Source organism: Pyrus communis, chromosome 11 (genome assembly GCF_041283825.1).
Source record: "Pyrus communis isolate YQ-2024b chromosome 11, ASM4128382v1, whole genome shotgun sequence".
In the NCBI taxonomy this organism is placed as follows: Eukaryota; Viridiplantae; Streptophyta; class Magnoliopsida; order Rosales; family Rosaceae; genus Pyrus; species Pyrus communis.
Genome location: NC_142575.1, coordinates 25,957,904 through 25,978,914, shown reverse-complemented (window position 1 = coordinate 25,978,914; position 21,011 = coordinate 25,957,904). Strand labels below are relative to the sequence as shown.

General features: G+C 34.7%; 3 protein-coding genes across 8 annotated transcripts; all 3 read left to right on the top strand.

Annotated features, from left to right (window-relative positions):
• The first annotated feature begins 1,373 nt into the window (after nucleotides 1-1,373).
• Nucleotides 1,374-6,001, top strand: LOC137743435 (calcium/calmodulin-regulated receptor-like kinase 1). Of its 4 annotated transcripts, none has more exons than XM_068483325.2 (8): nucleotides 1,374-1,683; nucleotides 2,546-2,910; nucleotides 3,646-3,799; nucleotides 4,085-4,211; nucleotides 4,345-4,430; nucleotides 4,529-4,600; nucleotides 4,813-5,016; nucleotides 5,392-6,001. In XM_068483325.2, the coding sequence occupies exons 2-8, from the start codon at nucleotides 2,597-2,599 to the stop codon at nucleotides 5,722-5,724; spliced, it is 1,290 nt and encodes a 429-aa protein (XP_068339426.2). In that variant the 5' UTR covers nucleotides 1,374-1,683; nucleotides 2,546-2,596; the 3' UTR covers nucleotides 5,725-6,001. The 4 variants fall into 4 exon arrangements, with proteins under 4 accessions (XP_068339426.2, XP_088536679.1, XP_068339427.2 ...); XM_088680553.1 differs by having other exon boundaries at nucleotides 1,500-1,683; nucleotides 4,345-4,434; nucleotides 4,533-4,600; nucleotides 5,392-5,838; XM_068483326.2 differs by having other exon boundaries at nucleotides 1,504-1,698.
• A 446-nt stretch (nucleotides 6,002-6,447) lies between these two features.
• LOC137743466 (large ribosomal subunit protein uL24c) lies at nucleotides 6,448-9,161 on the top strand. 2 transcript variants are annotated; one of them, XM_068483360.2, is made up of 4 exons: nucleotides 6,451-6,632; nucleotides 7,956-7,994; nucleotides 8,441-8,671; nucleotides 8,772-9,161. In XM_068483360.2, the coding sequence occupies exons 1-4, from the start codon at nucleotides 6,528-6,530 to the stop codon at nucleotides 8,973-8,975; spliced, it is 579 nt and encodes a 192-aa protein (XP_068339461.2). In that variant the 5' UTR covers nucleotides 6,451-6,527; the 3' UTR covers nucleotides 8,976-9,161. The 2 variants fall into 2 exon arrangements, with proteins under 2 accessions (XP_088535080.1, XP_068339461.2); XM_088678954.1 differs by lacking the exon at nucleotides 7,956-7,994 and having other exon boundaries at nucleotides 6,448-6,632.
• Nucleotides 9,162-11,524: 2,363 nt separating this feature from the next.
• Nucleotides 11,525-15,099, top strand: LOC137742364 (NAD(P)-binding Rossmann-fold superfamily protein). Of its 2 annotated transcripts, none has more exons than XM_068482215.2 (6): nucleotides 11,525-11,718; nucleotides 12,977-13,144; nucleotides 13,251-13,468; nucleotides 13,641-13,800; nucleotides 14,118-14,328; nucleotides 14,772-15,099. In XM_068482215.2, the coding sequence occupies exons 1-6, from the start codon at nucleotides 11,613-11,615 to the stop codon at nucleotides 14,929-14,931; spliced, it is 1,023 nt and encodes a 340-aa protein (XP_068338316.2). In that variant the 5' UTR covers nucleotides 11,525-11,612; the 3' UTR covers nucleotides 14,932-15,099. The 2 variants fall into 2 exon arrangements, with proteins under 2 accessions (XP_068338316.2, XP_068338317.2); XM_068482216.2 differs by having other exon boundaries at nucleotides 11,579-11,718; nucleotides 12,947-13,144.
• The last annotated feature ends 5,912 nt before the right edge of the window (nucleotides 15,100-21,011 follow it).

Below are 21,011 nucleotides of genomic sequence, written 5' to 3'. Positions count from 1 at the left end.
GAAAATTGATCATTGACTTTCGTTTATACCTAGTCATTAGCCAAAATATCTTACATATTTTTTTCTTTAAAAAAAATAAAAAATAAGCATGCCTTTACATGCCTAGTGACAATTAAGCCTTGAATTTTGATGCCATATAAACCCAACTTCCTAAAAACTGACAACAAATGGGTTGAGGAGAAGTTGAACTCATACCAAGTCCAAGACCAAATATTCTACAAAGTCAACGTCACCTAACCATAAACTCAACCTAATCCCAATCCCTAAATCCCTTCAAATTAGCCCTTTATTAGGCAACCAAACGCAGACATACAAACCCCTCCTTATATTACTTAATCAAGATCGGAGTAAGATTCTCTCCTTTTTTATTTTCGTCATTTTTTCTCTCATAAATCATATCAACATTTTGTGTTAACTTCTTTATAAAGAGGGAAAGACAAAGTGAAAAATGTGAGAGGATCCTAGTCCATCAAGGTCACACCCACAAATTTATGTGCTACTCGGGACCATTCATGCATCCCGTGAGAATAATTCAGGTTGGAAAATGCTCCCAAATTTACATAAAGAAATCAATGCTCCTTGAACCATGCACCAACCGAGTATTCAAAATTCATCCTATGTCGAGAGAGTTAAGTAGGGATGCTTCTTGCAACGACACACTTACAAGTGAGTAGGATCACTACGTGTAAATCTCAATCGGGTTTCAACCTTTGTGAGTGAACTAGACGTGGAGTGGTCGTACCTATGGCATTCTTCTCTCCCCACATTTCATTACAGTAATACTACAACTCTGACATCTCAGTAACAATTTGGACTTGGACCGATACCATAGGTAACGTATTCATACAAAATCCATCTTGTAAATAACTTGCGTTGACAACCTACGAGATATACCTCTAAGACCAACTTCAATAGTGGGCTAAAAGCCAAATTACCTTCCAAAATTTTCTCCCAAACTCACTCCAACCTAAGGGAAAATTTTAGGCTAAATGCTAAACAAATGCCAAATTCCCCCCAAAATTTAACCCAGAAATCGGAGTGGACCCTACCCAATATTTATCGGAATTTAAATTTTTTTAAATTAAAATGTTCATAAAATTAATTTACGATAATCTACATATTTATTTATTTTTTAAATTTAATTTAACAAAAAAAATAGCCAAAGTTCATTTTTTAATAATCCCGACAAAAATTTTAGGCTATAACAGTTGGAGTAAAAAAGTTGTTTCTAGGCTAAAAACTAAATTTTTCGGGTTAAAAAATTTAATTTTTAACCCAACCATTGAAGATGGTTTAAAAAAACATTTATTTAATTTACAGCTTAAATTGACAGCTTAATAACGTAATATTCGAAGTTGTATTCCCTTCTACATATTTTGTTTTTGTGGCAAACCTCCAAATCCCAAACATTTTTAGAGAGTAGGGAGGCGCGTTTCTTTTACTTTATGCCAGCGGCGACTCAGGGAATTTAAAAAGCAAGGAAAACATACCATAATACTATTCACTCTTTCCTTCTTTCTGCATTTGCTTCCATTACTTTCTCACCACCAACTTGGTTTTTTTCGACTATTTTTTCTGTAATTCCCACCCTTTGAATCTCTCTCAACTCTCAAACCATTTGGTTCACTGTCACTTGTTTTCCATACGTCTACAGAACGTGCTACTGTTTCTCTGCATATACAGGTAGTATCCAAAGCTGTAAGTCGAATGCCATGGTTTGATTTCTTCCTTTTGTTTTTGTTTTCGTTTTGGTTTTTGAATGTTGACTTTCTGTTGTTTTGGTTTCCTGGTCATGATCTGTTGGTGGGTTTCTCTTGAATCCTTGTTTGGTTGCCGAGAAAATTAGTTTGGGTTGAATAAAAGGAAAGAAAAGTGGAAATAACTCTACCTTGGTCCCCTACACTCGCATTTGGCTAAATGGGTTTTCTTTTCTTATGACTATGTTGTACTTTCTTGTGCTTATTTTCTGAGCAACCAAACAGAGCTTTTTGGGTTTGTGGTTGACCCAATTTCCTAGATTTTCTATCATCTGGAAATTTCATTGGTAGCATCTCTTGGTATCTATGGGATCTCAATTCATTTGATTTGGGCTAAATGGTTGGTAGGTCAAGTTATGATATTTCACTAGTTTTGCCAAACATAGACAGTTAGACTGCTGAATTTGCTTTTCCCACTTTAATTAAGCTTTTATTTGGATAAAAAGCTGGTTGGGTTTTTATTCCACCCTGCCCCAGAGAAAAAGTTTCTGTAGTACAAACTGTTATTTTCCCTAAGTAGTGTTAAAGGCTTTTAAATTCATAAATAATTGAGTTAGTTAATGCTTATTCATTGTTGGTTTCCTGTTCAAAATTGGAAATGGGAGCTAGTATTGTACACTGGATTGTTCTTTTCTGAACAATTTGGAGTTTGTTATTTGATTATTTTGATGGCCATGAATTTCGACAAATTGCTCGAAATCGACCTCACAATGCTGATAGTTTAGTAAACGAGTGGCACCTCCTGTTTGCTTTGCTTAGCCTTGATATTATAAGATTGGATTTTGCAGGTCTTTCACTGGGATGGATAATTAAACAGGCAGTAAAGTATAGTTAATGAGATGAAGGCCGAGGCAGCTGTGCTTGTAGTTGGATTATCTGCAGGGGTAGTGATTGGAGTGCTTTTGGCAATTTCTGGATTCTTCTGCATTAGGTACCATAGGAGGCGTTTGCAGATAGGGAATAGCAGTTCTCGGAGGGCGGCAACTATTCCTATTCGTGCTAATGGTGCTGACGCTTGTACTATATTGTCAGACTCGACCCTTGGTCCAGATTCACCTGTAAGATCCGGACAGAATGGTAAATCCTACTGGCTTGAAGGATTTAGGAAGAGTAATGTGGTCTCAATGTCTGGAATACCCGAGTATTCTTACAAGTAATGTTTCCAGAAAACCTATTTCTCTCGTGTCCCTTAATTCTTGATTTAGAATCTTAGATGATGCCTTTTTGTCATATCCTGGTTTTTTTTTTTTTTTTTTTTTTTTTTGTATGAGCATCTTCTGTATGATTAATTCAGAACACCATTTCTTGACTAATATGGTATGTATCGATCATGTTTATGGGAAATGTGCAACATTCTACCTTTAGACTGTTAGTGATGATATGAGTAGACTAACTGGTAATGACTAAATAATGAGCCTGCATGCTTATTTTAAATGTGTGAGTGTCAGATGATCAATCTATGAGAATAGGGTGGATAGCTTGAATTCTTATCAGAGGAATGGTAATCTAATATGCACGTTAAACACAGACACAACACAATCACAAAAGCTTTAAATGCCCAGATATATACTGTGTTTTGCTTCAGTTGTTATGTGAGATACCAAATGCCATACATCTATAATTGCAAATTTGACTAGATAGATCCATACCATATTGTATTCTCGTAAGATGATACACACTAGCAAACAACCCGCCTGCTTCATCTGGAAATTTTTGGCGTGTCTATCTTCTCAAGTCTTAACTGCTTACTGCTCAGTACTCCCTTGTTTGATTTTTTGATGAATTCACAATGAATTTTTAAAGGAGACGTAGCTTATTTTGCACACTTAGTTTTCGATCTTCTTTCCCATTTGGTTTATTATTTTTTTTGTTAATGGGGTTTATACAGGGATCTGCAGAAAGCAACATGTAACTTTACAACATTGATAGGGCAAGGTGCATTTGGTCCTGTGTACAAAGCTCAGATGTCAACGGGTGAGACTGTTGCTGTTAAAGTGCTTGCAACTGATTCTAGGCAAGGGGAGAATGAATTCCAGACAGAGGTAATGTTTTGTCTGATGCTTAATAGTGTACTAGTTTTATGGTTCCAGCTGCAATTATTGATTGATGCTATAAATTTATTGGATATCTGTGCAAATGTTGGGAGCTTGGTGAAATATAAGGACGTTAGTCCACTAACGGATATTGTTAGGAGATTGCTTGCTGCAGAATTGGAAAAACATAAACGTGCTTATTGTCATGTAATAGTATTCCTTTTAAAGTAAAATATGTAGTCCAGATTGTTTCATCAATTATAGACCCTTACTTTTAAAAATTTTCCCCTTCAGGTTAAGCTATTGGGAAGGTTGCATCACCGAAACCTCGTGAACTTAATTGGATATTGTGCAGAAAAAGGCCAACATATGCTTATATATGTTTACATGAGTAAAGGCAGTTTGGCCTCTCATTTATATAGTAAGATGGGCTATAAACTTCAAATACGTTTGTTTCAATGTAATCTTATAGATTTATCATGCAATATGAACTCCATTAGATATTCATGCACAAGATATATATAACTGAGAATAGCATGGTTTACGTTATGCAGGTGAAAAACATGAGCCATTGATCTGGGATTTGAGAGTTCTAATAGCTCTTGACGTAGCAAGGGGCTTGGAGTATCTTCATGATGGAGTAAGTGAATCGCACTGCGTGAGACAGTGAATTGCATCTGTACCTGGGCATGCCGGCACATGTTTTTATTTATTAATTTCAATTTTTTTTTACTTCAGGCAGTTCCTCCTGTAATACACCGTGATATTAAATCATCCAATATTCTGTTGGACCAATCCATGAGAGCGAGGGTATGTCTTCCAACTTTTCTGTAATAACTATTTCCAACTGCAGATTCCAAATTAGATCATGTTGCGATAAAGGAAATATTTAATTTACTTCCTTTCCAAATATGGAACATTGGTTGCATTTTGGATTACATATATGCGTAACATATTTATTTAAAACAATATAAGGGAGGATGCCCTTTAAGATATTTCAGAGGTTATATTGGTTCAAGCAGGTAGCAGATTTTGGACTTTCAAGGGAAGAAATGGTGGACAAACATGCGGCTAATGTCAGGGGAACTTTTGGTTATCTTGATCCTGAATATATATCTACGAGGAACTTCACCAAGAAAAGTGACGTTTACAGCTACGGAGTTCTGCTCTTTGAGCTCATTGCTGCAAGGAATCCTCAACAGGGTTTAATGCAATATGTTGAACTTGTAAGATCTCTCTCTCTCTCTCTCTCTCTCTCTCACACACACACACACACACACATGCATCTGCACAAGTCTCATGCACACTCACACACAGAGGTTATCTAGAAGAAACAGGAACATATGGAATTCCAATATTGAAGTAATTTGACCCTGTGACAATATGAATAACCTAGGAACATAGTAGAGTACATGAAAATGGATATGATGTGTTTGTTTGTCTGTGTGTTTGCTCTCACTTTTTCCTCGCTCCAGCCTTAGAAGAAAAATGAAAGGGAAGTCTATCATTTACTTTCTCTTTTTGCAGATGTACTCTTCCACTTATATCCCAATAATGCTGTTTATTTTGCACATCTAATGATATTTCTGGTTGAAAAATAGGCAGCGATGAATACAGAGGGGAAACTTGGGTGGGAAGAAATTGTGGATTCACGTCTTAATGGGACTTTCCATGTGCAAGAGCTTAACGAAGTGGCAGCTCTGGCATATAAATGTGTCAACCGTGCCCCAAAGAAACGGCCTTCCATGAGAGACATTGTACAAGTGCTATCACGGATGCTCAAAATGAGGCACAACAAGAATCACACGAAATCCTTGTCATCGGTAACAGATGAAGGCACAACTGACATGAACCAACCAGAAACCAGAATCCAAATGGCCGAACACCAGAGAGAAGAGTCTGTAGACAGCGTAGCCGATACCTATGAAGTATAGACGGTGGCTTCCCCATTTTTTCGTTTTTTCTTTCTTATTTCTTGGTTTTTCGACTTTGCTTTTTTGATACATGTGCAGTCTGTGGGCTAGAATTAGTGGATTTCGAGTAGTTAAGATTTCTGGTCAAGTGACGCAGGATTTTCTGTTAAATATTCGACCCTGTAACATATCCTTTTCTCATTCTTCCTCCCTGTTTTGCTCAGATGACAGATTTCTAGATTTATGTACCATACTTAGCAATGGAAATGAAGGAAAAGTTGACCCCCTTTTGAACTTATTTCCCAATTATTTGCAGTGTTGCATAATTTACAACTTTTGCGTCTACATTGAAGGCAAACCTTTCACCGACAGAAAAACAAGGTGGAGAACATCACCAATGCAATGCTGTGTGCTCTGCATTGAGCAACCAATGATTGTGCTGTGATAGGGAAATGATCTTGCACTCCCTGTTTTCTCTCTTAGTTCGAAAAGTGCTTTTGAATGACTGAAAACGTTTTTAGAGAAAATGTATTTGGTTTTCAAAAGCACTTGCTTTTCCAAAATGAAATTAATGTTATCTATTCAAATCCAATCTTAAAAACGAAACGAGGTTTTCGAATCCAATCAAAGTCGTAACCAAACAGCAGTCAAGACATTAGTCCCATCAAACGATTTGGGCTGGGCTTTAGCTTATGCATATGTCAGCCCATCTCGAAGCCCATCTTTAAGTACAAAGACCTGCTACTCTCCCTCTCTCTCTCTCATAAGCTACTGCTTCTCTGTATTATCCATTTCTGTCACATTCAGAGCCAAGCAACGAGAAAATGGCAGCCATGGCTGCACTTCAGAGCTCCATGACCTCTCTTTCACTCTCCTCTAACTCCTTCCTCGGCCAACGCCTTTTTCCCCCAACTCTGTACTCTGTCCCGGTACGCTTACCTTTTCTCCTCCAATTCTTATGTCAAATATAATGATACATACATATATATATATATATATATGCACATTTATTAGTTTTTTGCTGCATTTCAGTTCTTTACTCGTAGCACTGAAGTGGGTCTTGCCTAAAATGAACACTCTCTCTTTATTCCAGTGGTTTCTGCAAATTGATGTGATTTTACTTTTCTTTGTGAAATTGAATTCCTTTATTAATATGTAAAAGTTGGGTTTCGAAGAATATGAGAAATGAAAAGGAAATGGATAATTTTTAATCTGTTTATGTACAATTTTGAAGAAACTGCATCTCTGGTTACGGTTCTGACAGTGTTGGATTCTCTGTTCAAAATTCTCCAAGTGGGTATTGTAAAGTTGAATTATTTCGTTGAAAGTGAATAAAAACAGATGCAGGAATTGACTGAGAGGTTTTAGTGGTTAACGAAGGTTTCCGGTAAGAGTGATGCTAGGGAAACCACATTTTGTAGACCACAGTAAGGTCTACAGTCCAAGTAGGTCTCATCTCTATTAGAGAGATTGTTTAGATGTGGTCTACAAAACGTGGTCTCCGTAGCATTCTTTTGTTTCTCAGCGAAACTTTTGCTGCACTTACCATGTGATATTCAAACTATATAAGAACGACAATGTTGTGTATAAGATTTAGTAATAGGTGTCCTTAGTACTTTGTTTCTTAATGAAACTTCTGCTACAATTTCATATTTCTATTCCCATTACCTTAGATGACAATGTGGTAATTCCCTAATCAAAGATTTGGTTTTCCGGGTTTATAAGTGGCCCTATATTAGTGGATGACAATGTTTATGCTTTGTACTCAGTTGGCATAAAACTGAATTGTATGAAATGAATGTTTAGCTGGAGTGAGCTTTCAGTTTACATAGTCATGAACAGGCTTTCTGTAACCTACATACTGACCGTGACACACATATCGGTTCATTCTATTAGAATTATTTCATTTCTTTTCATATTTTTTGAGTTACCTCCTTCAGGAGATAGGATCTCATAAAGTTTTTTCACCAAACGTGTCATGTTGAATTTTGATAATATATTTCAATTTTACTAGTAAGTTTCTTAAAAAGGATCTGATATGTTTTCCAAGGCCATATTTCTTCATGGGTTTTCTCTTATGTTTTGTTTTGTTCTTCCTTGTCATCTCAAAGAAACAAAATTTTATACCGTCAAGGTAATGGAAATGGTTTTTATACCATTCATATTGTAGTTTTGAGTTTGAATTACTCTGATCACTGGGAGGAAAAAGGAGAATCATTTCGTAACAATTTATATGCTTGTTTCATGCGCAGGCCAAGTTAACAGCAAAGCCTTGTCTCATTGTAGTGAAGGTCAGCATCATGAGTCCTATCTATTTTTTCTTTATTTTTGTCAATAAGTTTTTTCTGTTGAATACAATCAAAATCTCATGCATGTATGGTGGAATTGCTAACTTACCAGCTTCTAGGAAGTGATGCTTCTGCTTGTTTGAAACTGGATAATATGAAAGCAATCTTTTAGCATGTAATTTGGCTCATAATATCTGCGGACATGCACGACTAAATGGGATATTCTTACAATAATCACAAAGAAGGCATTTGATTGCAAATTATTCACGATTGGGGTGGAGAGTCTTTTATCTTGATTTCCTGGCTAAACCAAGAAAACGTTATTTCAATGTCTGGTTTACAATTTAGTATCCTTTTCTTTTTTTAAAACTATTTTGCTAAATGGGATATGATATAGCACATTAGGGCTGTTCATCTCCTGAAATATTGCTTTTTTCGTCCTCTGGCAGCTCAAAAGATGGGAGCGGAAGGAATGCAAGCCAAACAGCCTTCCAGTTTTACACAAAATGCATGTTAAGGTTGGGGACACGGTGAAAGTCATATCTGGACATGACAAGGGTAAAACTGGAGAGGTGACAAAGATCTTTAAGCACAACAGCACCGTGATAGTCAAGGAGATAAACTTGAAGACAAAGCATATGAAGAGCAGGGAAGAGGGTGAACCAGGACAGATACTTAAGGTTCTTTTTCTTTCGTAAAATCTGTAATCATCAACTTATTAGTTCCTTGCTTGCTAGTTTCGTTTAATTACAAATAAACATTTTAAACTTCATATTGCAGGTAGAAGGAGCTATACACAGCTCGAATGTGATGCTTTTCTCAAAAGAAAAGAATGTAGCAAGTCGGGTGGGTCATAAAATCCTGGAAAATGGACAACGAGTTCGATACCTCATCAAAACTGGTGAAATAATAGACAATGCAGAGAACTGGAAGAAATTGAAGGAAGAAAAAGGGAAAACTGAAGAAGCCGTCACTGCTGCATAAGGATCAAATTCTTACCTGAACGTGGCTGTAGCTTAGAAACTCCAGATGTATTAATATCATTTTGTAAGTTTGTATTAATTCAATACCTTCTTGTGCTCTCGAGTATTGCACTTGCAACAGAGTTATATAATTTTGTTTATTTGTGTTGTTTGAATGAGAAATTAGAATGTTGGTCTTCCTCCAAAACATGCTAGTTATCTTTTATTTAGTTTGCATTTTACTGAGCATGGGATTTTTCTTCAACACTACACGTTTGGTGCTTAGGATTATAGAATTGGCTAACCCACTGGATTCGATGTTGTAGAAAGAACGTAACTTTCAAATTTAGTGAAGCTGAAGGTAGATGATGGATTACGATTGGAGGAGAAGTTTTGTTCGTAACTAATCCAACCAATTCCTTCAATTTTGGACAAAAATTTGGAATTTGACCTTTATTTTTTTCATCAAACGACCTTCAATTTTGTGATTAATTTATTCCAACCCATGCTATGTACGAAGATTCGAACTCTCAAATTCTCATTTTTGCACTTCTAAATTTCTAGTTTCGAATTTCAAGCTTCAAGGTCTTCCCTTGTCACTTCATAACATTCCGAGTGAGTGCATGGAATTTCTCTTAAACTTGTTTGTCTTAAGATTGAATCAAATTGAAGAAATTGTTGAAAACTTAAAATGTATGAAAGCAAAAACTTTGCATATTGTGATTTCGTGTTGATATGACAAACCGATTTTACTATCATCATACACAAAATAATTCATTTTGAGATTTTGAAGCACTTAAAAACGTTAAGAAATGAGAAAGTTACGGCGAAAATTTGTAATCGGCACGAAACAGCTTGAACTTGCATAGAGTGCAACTTGTAGAAGCTCGACTGGCCTATATTCGGTTCGATAATAAACCAAACTTGAACATTGGTACAATCAGCTCGTAGAGCTCTTAAGCAGACAATATTTTTTTCACGAGACATCTTGAACTATACGCTATTAAAGAAATTTGCTTAGAAGGATCATTTTTCTGATTTGCTTTTGAAGAATTATGTTCACTTTTATTTTTAAGTATTGATTGACTATCTTCATTTTAACTTTTTATTTCCCAAGACGGAGATTGATATTATATTCCTCAAGTCTTCTTTTGTTTTTAAACTGTGATTTTCTGCCCTCTAATTTCCCGTACTTTGTTATTTTGTGTGGTCACGATTAAGCCATGTTAATATTTTATATTACTATTCATTTTTGTCTTATTATCTCTATAAAAAAATAATATAAAATGTTGACATGGCTTAACCGTGACCACACAAACAAAAAGGCACGGAAAGTGGGAGGGCAGAGAATCTGCCTCCTTTTAAACTACATGCGTGATAACTTAGCCTCTCACTAAGCTCCAATCATCTAAAAAGAAAAGAATGTCTATGTGGTCGTTTCAAAGTACTATTCCTAAAAAGGGAATTGTTATTATCACTTCAAAAATCTCATTTGACACTCCTCACAAGTGTATTTTTCTTTCTAATTATAGAAAATTTGGAGTGCCAAATGAGATTTTTGGAGTGCTAATAACAATTCCCCATAAAAATTGTATGTTATATTGTTCATGTGTTATTATAGCTCACTCGATAAAAATCATCTAAAAAGAAAAGAACATCTATGTGGTCGTTTCAAAGTATTATTCATAAAAAGGGAATTGTTATTATCACTTCAAAAATCTCATTCTACACTCCTCGCAAGTGTATTTTTCCTTCTAATTATAAAAAGTTTGGTGTGCCAAATGAGATTTTTGGATTGCCAATAACAATTTCCCATAAAAATTGTATGTTATATTGTTCATGTGTTAGTATAGCTCACTCAATAAAAATCATTTAAGCAAATTTTTTATTAAAACAAAAATCGTTTAATCAATTAACTATAACAATTAAATAAACGTTTCGTAATATTGCAATTCATTAACTAAACGAACCGTGAAGTCCCAAGTTCGGACTTCCGCACCGTTGATCAATGATCACACGCAGGTCTGCATCATACGTTGGACAAAATTAAATATGGATAACGTAAAAGACTTTTCTTTTCCATTTTGGGTTATATGTTATCACAATTGTATGAATCAGGTAGCGTGTACAATTCACATCACATGATGATTTAACATTTGGCAACCACGCATGCATTCACAACACACTCTCATTATCTTATATCTTCACAATAAAAATGCTAAGGAAACTCTTTAAAAATGAGACTCTTCATGAACTTTTTATTATCTCAAATTTTTAACAGTATTTTATAATATTAGCACAAAAGTTGACGTTAGATTGTAAAGTAACAAAAAATCTCTAAAGAATTTCACTTTACAATAGTCTCCTTGCCATTTCTCGTCTCCACAGTAGTACATTTGTAATTTGTGTAATTTCCATATATATGATATAGACCAGCCGTGGAAGTATTTGCTTCCCAAAAATTTTAAAAATGATTTATTAATTACTATCTCCTCACATGCTTTGTCGATTGTCCAGTGGTTTCTTATTATACTATTTTAGGAATATGAATATTATATTAGCTACATGATTACAACATCCAGTACTATGATTAATTCAATATATATGTGCGTGTGTGTATATATAGCAGCCTGCGGTGGAGAGCAAAAGAAAGGGAGCTATGGCAACATACTGTGTTACCGGAGCTACTGGTTTTATAGGGTCTTGGCTGGTGAAGACCCTCCTGGAGAAAGGCCATAGAGTTCATGCAACAGTTCGTGATCCTGGTCTGTACACCTCTTTAATCAATTACACCTCTTTCATCTTTTTTTTTTCTCGCTTTTATTTTCATCCAAGTAATAAAAAATTATACCTTTCTTTTTGTTCAGATTTTGTTTGTGGTTTTTATGGTTGACCTTTTAATTAGAAAGGGAGATGAGGGATAGAAAGATGAAAACCGGTGAAAGAACTCTGAGTTTTTTTTTTCCGGATTTTTTGATATGGGTCTAAAGTAACTAAAAATTGGACCTATTTCAAAAGTCAAAAGTCACTAAAAATTGAACCTATTTCAAAAAGTAGTCTATAAAATTGGACCTATTTCAAATTTTTCCTTTTTTTTTTTTTGGTAGAACTCTGATTTAGGAAAGAGAAAAAAATGAAATAGGTTAACCGTTATTGTGGGCCTGCCACTAATACAAGATCTTGTTGAGAGAGAAGAAATGATGATATTGATAGTTAATTCGTTTCATTTTCTGAGTTGAGAATTAGCTTTCTGAAATTTGCACAAAATTTTTGGTGAGATCATCAATACTTGCATACAGTAGCTAGAAGCCTAGAAGGATCTTATTTGAGTTAGCATCAGGTTCTAATATTGGTATTCTTTAAGTCAAAGATTGTTTTAGCTATAAAGTTTATGAATATACCTGCCTAGAAGTCATTTGACAACAAGCTTGTTAAACATAATTACATGCATTTTAAATTATCTCAAGATATATGTGTATCAATGAAATTTCTGCACCATACTATAAACTGTATGGGGTAACCCTTCCAAATAAGAGTTTGAGAATAAATCAAGCATGACATTTTGATTGGTAGACCACGAATGTAAGTTTCTGTCAGCCCGGCTCAACTTACAAGTCTAGTTTATGGTTGAGATATCCTTAATTCATAAGATTGTTTGCAATTGGAAGATGTAAATTTGAGATGTAAAAATTATATTTACATTCTATTTTAGATTTTCGTCATACGTAAATGAAATTCTACTTGAATGAGTAGAGATATAAATATACGATCTCATTTAATTTCTTTCTTTGATTGGAATCAACACCAAAAGAGGTAAAAAAATATATACATAAATTTAGGTTTTTATTTACATGTTCCGACCAAGATTTTACATCTCTTCATTGGAGTTTTCCAGCCAACCATGAATGTAAAATACAAATTTCTAGGCATTTTGCATCTCACGTTGGAGATGCTCCAAGCATGCTAATTTTCTTCTATGAATGTTTCAATAAGGGTGATGAGTTTCCACTTAAAATCGCACAGCCAAGTGTCTGCAGCTATTATCATTGTGGACAAGCACTGATCGGTTGAGATTGTTCCGAGCTGATTTGCGACAAGAAGGAAGCTTCGACGAGGCTGTGAAGGGCTGCGACGGCGTATTTCACGTTGCAGCATCAATGGAATTCAATGTTACTGTAACAGAAAACATTGGTAATGCGTAACATATGTGCTACATTTTCACTACACAACTAGCACATAGCCCTACACTCTTAAGAAACCCTAATTGAGTTCCTATCTAAATTGCTTTTATGTCTAGAGAGGTATGTTCAATCAAATATCATTGAGCCTGCAATCAAAGGAACCTTAGACCTCCTCCAATCCTGTGTGAATTCTGGAACGGTGAAAAGGGTTGTACTCACCTCTTCCATTAGTACTATCACTGCCAAAGATGGCAACGGAAACGCAAGAGCTGTTGTTGATGAGTCTTGCCAAACTCCAGTTGATCAAGTTCTAAGTGAAAAAGCAAGTGGATGGGTAAATGTTTCCTCTCCTCTATATAAATCTCTGTTTGGTTTGTTCTTACAATTAGAAAATACTCAGTAATCCGACGCACATATTAGTCTGTCCAGTTGAAATAGTCACTATCATCTGACATATCAAACGAGGCCTCATTGTGCATTAAAAACATTCTTTCTTTAATTTACAGGTTTATGTACTTTCCAAGATTCTCACAGAGGAAGCATCATTCAGATTTGCAAGTGAGAATGGGATTAATCTTGTATCAGTCATAACAAGTACTGTTGGGGGCAATTTTCTCACTTCCAAGGTTCCATCAAGCATTCAAGTTCTCTTATCTCCAATAACTGGTGCTTCTGCTATATCTATCTTCTTCTTTCTTTCTTTCTTAAAGAATCTTGATGGCGCGAGAAAGATTTGTCATTGAAATATACAAGTACACTATGTTAGCCTTTCCAATAGAGGTGTGTGACTACAATACCCCTTGGCCGTAAGTGTATCAGGTTTTTTAATGAGGCAGATGAAAGTATATGACCCATTTCTTTAAATCTCACCCGTTCATTTTATGTTACATTGAATGCAAAATGCTATTATTGATTTTCTGCAAAATAAGAAGCAGGGATATCATAAACACAATTGAAGCTGTGGATATGATCTTTCTATGCAGGTGACTCTGAACTTTATGGCATATTATCTGCTGTAAATGCAAGGATGGGATCAATTGCTTTAGTTCATGTTGAAGATATATGCAATGCCCACATCTTTTTAATGGAGCACGCCAAAGCGGAAGGTCGTTACATATGCTTTGCCCAAAGTTGTCCAATATCTAAGTTGCTTAACTATCTAGCTCAGGCGTATCCTTGCTCAAATTCAAACAGGTATAGTACATTTTCCTGTTAGACTTTTGCGAGCTACATACTATTTCAGTGATACTTCTCTTTCTAATGTTCAAAGAATTCCCGAGTTCAAATCTCCCTCTCCGTCGGGTGAGCTTTATGTTCTCAATTTAGATCCCCATCAGATCATTGTTTATATTTGTGTGTGTGTGTGTGTGTGTGTGTGTGTGTAAATACATTGCTAGAGGCAGTTCAAGAAAAAAGGTCGTTAATACCATTTTCTCAGTGACCAAATGAAAAATGGTCATAAATAGTAGGGATGAAATGAGAGTTGATTAATGGACTTAGCTCCTTATTCCTACCCAATATATATTTTAATTTGCTCAGGGTTTGTAACTCAAATGGTTAACTACTAATTATACGCACCTCCTAAAATTGTACGAGATTTCCCTTTATGTACATAATGTTCTGTACATATTTTGCAGGTATAGAGTGATTGAGAAAGAAAATGATGTAGTACCTTATTCCGAGATCTCTTCAAAGAAGCTAACAGATTTGGGATTCACTTACAAGCATGGAATTGAAGATATTGTTCATCAGACAGTTTCTTGTTGTCTAGGTTATGGCTTTCTACCTCCTATTTAGAGTTTAGAGTTTTTCTAAGTTGTGGTTAATATAATAACATTTTTTTTCTTTTCTAAATATGGACATACCGTCGATGTTGTTCATAATTATATCATTGATACTATGAACTTACAGTTGTCAATGTATGGTCGACATGATTATCAGTACATTGTGATATTTTATCTGCAAGTGCACCTAACCGCAATTTAGAAAGAAAGTTTAATTAAACTAAATCTCTTGTTATTGATAAAAGATGTGGGCTTGTTGGCAAACAGACATTTCCTTTCCTCTGTATTTTCATGTATTCATCTAGAAGCATTTTTAAGGTTCTGTTTCAGGTATTGCTGAAAAGTGTTTTTTTCTTGTACAAAAAGCACTTGTATTTTTTTTTTTGGTCGAGAAAAAAACAAAATAAAAAAAGAGCACTTGTTTATCTGTCAAATTATAGTTGGAAGGAAATGCCATTTTGACCATGGAATATGCTTTTGGCAGTACCAAACACACCTTTACTACTAAATATTGTATCCAAGTCAACTGTTTTGGCTAGCCGAAGTGAGAAGCCAACTTGGTTGCCACCTTACACAAAGCTGTACATTCATCTGTGAAACAAATACGCATTCAAGTCAAATCAATTAGATTTAATGCTTTTGGCATGTTCATCGGAGGAGACAAAATGACAGGGAGAAAAGAATCTCGAACTTGGACCCGGAGGCCTTCGAATCAAGAGTGGGCACAAAAACAGTCAAATCGCAAAATTGCATCGAATCTTATAAAAAAAAATCGAAAAGAATCATGTTGATCGAAAAAGTCAACTTTGTGTAAAAAATCGAACCGAAACATTCAAACCGGTTCCGGTTTCAGTTTCGAATAAAAAAAAACCGGCTAGAATCGAACTAAACCATTTTATTAATAATAAATAAATAAATTATATATATACACACATGTCATGATATAATAGGTTGACAAATTAGTTTCACCAAGTTGTGAAGCATTGGATCCCATCCCAATTAGGTTTCACTCACTTACTCTGTCACTCACCTCACCCTCCCTCACCTCACGCACACGGCCTCACCCCTCTCACATCCCCATTCCCCCATTTCGCACATCCGAGATCCGACCCTCACCATGGCTTCTCATCCAAAAATATCAATGATTCACCCATAACCTCAGCTTCTGCGACGGCCTTCATCATCCATCATTCGTGACAGCTCATGAATCTTCGTCCTCCGTCCTCCCTCCTTGGTATTTTCTCTATCTTTTCTCATATTTGAGATTAGGAATATGGTTGAGTTTCACTGGTTTTCCATTCTTTTTTACCTGCACTATATGTGTGTGATTAACACTGTCTAATTGAGTCACTCTTGTCCTGCATTTAGGGCCATTTGTATATAGATGGTCTATGGGGTTCAATAAGGGTGTTTTAAGTTCGTAGATTCTACAGAAATGTCATTGGATTTAATCTGCCCCCTTAATTTAGGGCCATTTGTTGAGCTGGAGTACTGCCAAAATTTTTAGGAATCAGTTGACCACTTTCTACTATACTCGGGTTCAGAGTTATGTACTTTCATCTTCTATGTGGTTCAGTTGGTTTAGTTAGTTATGTGGTTCAGTTTGTGCAAAAACTTCAGTTGCAGTAGAATTCAAAATTTTAGGAATAAAAACAATTTACTTTTCTTTAATTTTGTAACATCAAAATAAATATACTCACTTATACATAATAATCATCCACCAGATTCCCAAACTCACTTATCTATTTGAGGTTCACATCCTTGAAAGGCATAAGCAAAATGCCCCTCTGCTGCCTGTAATGAAAATGTGAAAGTAAGTCGTTTTGATGAAAGCATGAGGCTGATGAATAACACCCTATCTCAAACTAAGGTTTCAAGAAATAAGATGGAGCACCAGTAAAAGCTAAAGGAAAAACAACACTCTAATTGACAACACTATTGCTCGGGGAAAAATAAAGTGTTTAACTGTGCTGAAATTAGTACATTCATAGCATGTTTACCCATTCTAACACGATTTGAAGGTTAATTAACAATTTGTTTTTTTGGTTTCTCTGCAGTGGCACAACTGACGACAAAAATCAAGAATCTATCTTCACTGTGAGGAGAAAAGAAGATCTCATTAGTTCATCAATACCAAATCTATGGCATGAAATGACCTCAAAGCTTCACTGTAAAAGCATTGGAAGACTGTCTTCATCGGATTCCGCCTAATAGTTTCTCTAAGGTATAAAATGGTTTAATTGTAGATCTTCTGAGTATGGCCTCTTATCTCTTTATGGAGTTTCATTTCTGTTACATTGTTCGAGTGAGAGGTTTGGGGCATGCAGCTCGTAGCTTTGGAGAATAGGTTAACAATTAGCATTGGAGCTCAGTTGGGTTTTCTCCTTAATCTTTCACTTTTACATGATACGATTATACAGAAAGAGTGGGTATATTTGTTAGCGGATTCTATTTAATTGTTGTGTAATTAAATTTAAACTTGCAGTTTGCTTCTTCGAACTTTTAAAATTGGGGAAGACCATGCTTTCTCTGTGAAATAAGTTGTTTGATTATGCTTGCTCTCTGAAATAAATTGTTTGATTTGATTATATGTTGTTTGATTGTGTACAGGAGCTGCTGATTGTGTATAAGAGCTGCTGCTTGCTCTTTAAAATAAACCTGCAGTTTGCTTCTTCATTTTTTTGTTTGTTGACTGACCACCAATGCATATTTCTTTTAGTTGTCTCTTTTTGTTGACTTAGCGCTAATACCAAAGACATTTGCATTAAAAAATATGTGTTGTATGCTACTTTATATAATCAGTTTTAGAAGATGCATTTGAATGCATGATGATTTGGTGTTCAAATAATTTAGTTTTCGAAACCATAAACCAGCAAGAACCAAATCAGAACCGGTGTAGACCAAACCATATAAATTTAAGTGGAACCGCACTGAACTCAACCGTTGATATTTTTCGGTTCCGGTTCCGATTTAGGGGAAACCCACCGAACCGCACAGTGTCCACCCCTACTTCGAATTATACATGGTATAAATAAGAATTCAGTTTTCTTGTTCTTTAAGATTATATGTAATTTGATATTTTCTCTTTGTTATGATGCGTCAAGTCTCTTTATTATGAGGTGTATAAGGAGATGTATGATATATAAACGGATCTTTTGTTAGCCGGTAAGCAATTTGTGACGAAATGTAACCTTATTTAAATTCTGATGGCGACTAATGTTTTTCTAACCGGAAAACAATTTTAGTTTGGAGCAAAAACTACATTTGCATTTCCCAAAAATGTGTGAAATGTAATTGTATAGTTCTATTGACAAAGCTCTTTACAGGTTCTCCTGATACCGACTGATGCTTTTATTTTTACGACAAACTATTAGATAATTTACATTATATTTATCTATACTACAGAAAGCAAAAGAATTTAAACTCAAAATCCAATGAGTTAAAGAGAAATATAATATTCATCACAGTAATTCAGCACTTGTTTACAACGATTAATGTTAATACATTACTGAAGTATTTATTAAAGCTTTCTATTGTCAAATATTGTCTGTACAGCCATCAACTCCTAGCGGTGTCACATTTGAGAACCCAAAGCCTCTCCGCCGCTTCCAAATTAAATCACACTCAGAAGTTTGACATGATTTCTGAATTGGTACTGCCATTGGCTGTTCAGCCTGCCCCGATGAAGACTAAACCGAAGAGTCAATATGTCAAAGAAGTAACTGTCCTCTGCATGAGAGATTTTTCTGTGTTCAAAGCACGAACACGGACATACGTTTATGTTATTATACAAGTAAAGCGATACTTGAAGAAAAAAAATTTCTACTTGTATAATGACATATAGCATACCGCCTACATTCAAAAATCTTTCCAAAACCAAAAGCTAACTCTCTTAAACATTTAATGAGACTTTAAATTCAAGTATTCATTCAATTTCTTCACATCGTGGTTTCAGACGAGTGTTCTGGAGGGGTAGGAAGGATTCATTTATGAGGTGCATGTGCCACATTGGCTTCAAAAGCTGTACAGATGCAGACTTTAAAGCTCACAACTGATTACTATTTTAAGCAAGGAGGGAGAGGAGCAAATTTTTTTGTGGCGTAACAATGTCACGTGATTTTATCAATTTATTCTAAAGCATAGACTTTTCATTAATATATGTTGTAGTTATAATGAAATAGTAACACTATGCGATTGAAGGGGGAGAAGTAAACATTTGTGTGGCCGTTAAAATTGGGAGGCGGTTTTAACAATTCAACCTAAGGCATAAAAGCTTCATTGGCACATGTATTTTGATGAATTAGTAACATAATATGGCATAAGAGAGAAATATGAGTCCCTGACCTTATATGGAGCGATAGCAGCTTATGCACCAAGAGTAAGCACCAAGAAAATCAAATCTCTGACAGGGGAGAGAGCAACAAAGAAAACAATTTACAGAAAACTATCAATCAAAGAGTGATAGGGATAGAAAAATATAAAACAAATTGGGGCTGGACAGTGAACTTATGTCACGCAATGCAATCCTTCTTTATTTTTATCCTCTGGTTTTGGACTAACCTTGACATAAACTTTCCAACAAGGACCACTTAAGTTAATGCCCTTCTCATCCTTCGTATGGTCCCTCCTCCCTTTAAGAATTAGATAGAATCTTTGGTTTGGAAATGACTTTTAAATGATTGAGTAAGAAATAATGTTATTTACACATTTATTTTTATTTTTGACACATTTATTAATTTTTTTCATTGATCATTTTCAATTTATTCAATCCGACGGCTAAATCAAGAGACATGGATAAGAAGTAAAAATAAGTGTGTGAATAGCACCACTCTTAAAAAACATTTTTAAAAATAATTTTTAATAAAAATATAAATTAATTCTGCAAAAGCAATTGAGGTGCTTAGAAGCCCAAACCGGTGCAAATAAAAGAAGCCCAAAACTTATGCTTCTTACCTAAAGTATTTTAAGTGTTTTTTGAATTTAAAAATATTTTCTATAAAAACGTTTTCAATCATTTAAAAGTACTTCTCAAACAAATTTTAATTTTTTATTAATTAATGTACTAATAGTGCTAATTCTTTTTGTACTTTGGATTTTCAATAATTAAATGCTCCACTAGCTACCTGTTTTGCACTTTGATTGTTTCAAAGTTATATGATTACTTGTGATTTTTGTTATATTCTGCCTTCCGAAGGAACTATTGAAACTGATGTTCCACTTCACACTTCGGGGTTAGAGATAATCACTCATTTTGATGTTATTAATTAGACATTGACCTTTCCTTTAATGCGGGCACGAGCAAGCACACAATTTAACAATTCAATCACTGTAATTAGAGTAATGTTATTCATACTATATTTTTATATTATATTTTTAGAGGTGTGCTAACCACACACTTCAAATTACTTCTCACATACCCCTTGTTAATTTTTATCCGTTGATTTTCTTTAATTCATCTGATTTGATAGCCGAAAATTTAAGAGGTATTTGATGTGTACAGCCGTATTATTTGAAAAAATTTGCAAAATCCAAGGAAAAAAGGAAAAAGACTTTTCGTATACCACAACCATTATTTAATTAACTAGTTTTTCTTAATTATTTGCTTATTAATTCAAATGATGTGGTTGTTCATATCAAATGCTACCTAAAATGATATGATAATGTAGTACAAAAACATGGTATAAATAGCATTACTCATGTGATTAACTTGAGAAATGTTATGAAATTTTTTATGAACTATTTATCATTTTACTGCAATAAAAAGTTAGTATTATGTTAAAAATATAAAATAGCAGAAAATTCATAAAGAATTACACTTAAGAACCTCCTTAACATTTCACAATAAACTTTAATTTTTTAAACATTACATATTACTTACTCATATCTAAAATAATTAAGTCGGCTAAAGTAATGCCTTCTGCATCCAAATTCAGTTTCCTACCCAATAATTTCGATTGGAAAAGAAATTTGATTTTTCACTCAAAAGCACATTGTTTTTTAGAGTTTTAACGAAAAGCTCACAGTACTGTTTATTTTAACAAAAAAAATATATTTTTACATTAAAAAGTCAAATCTAATACTATTTACTTTACT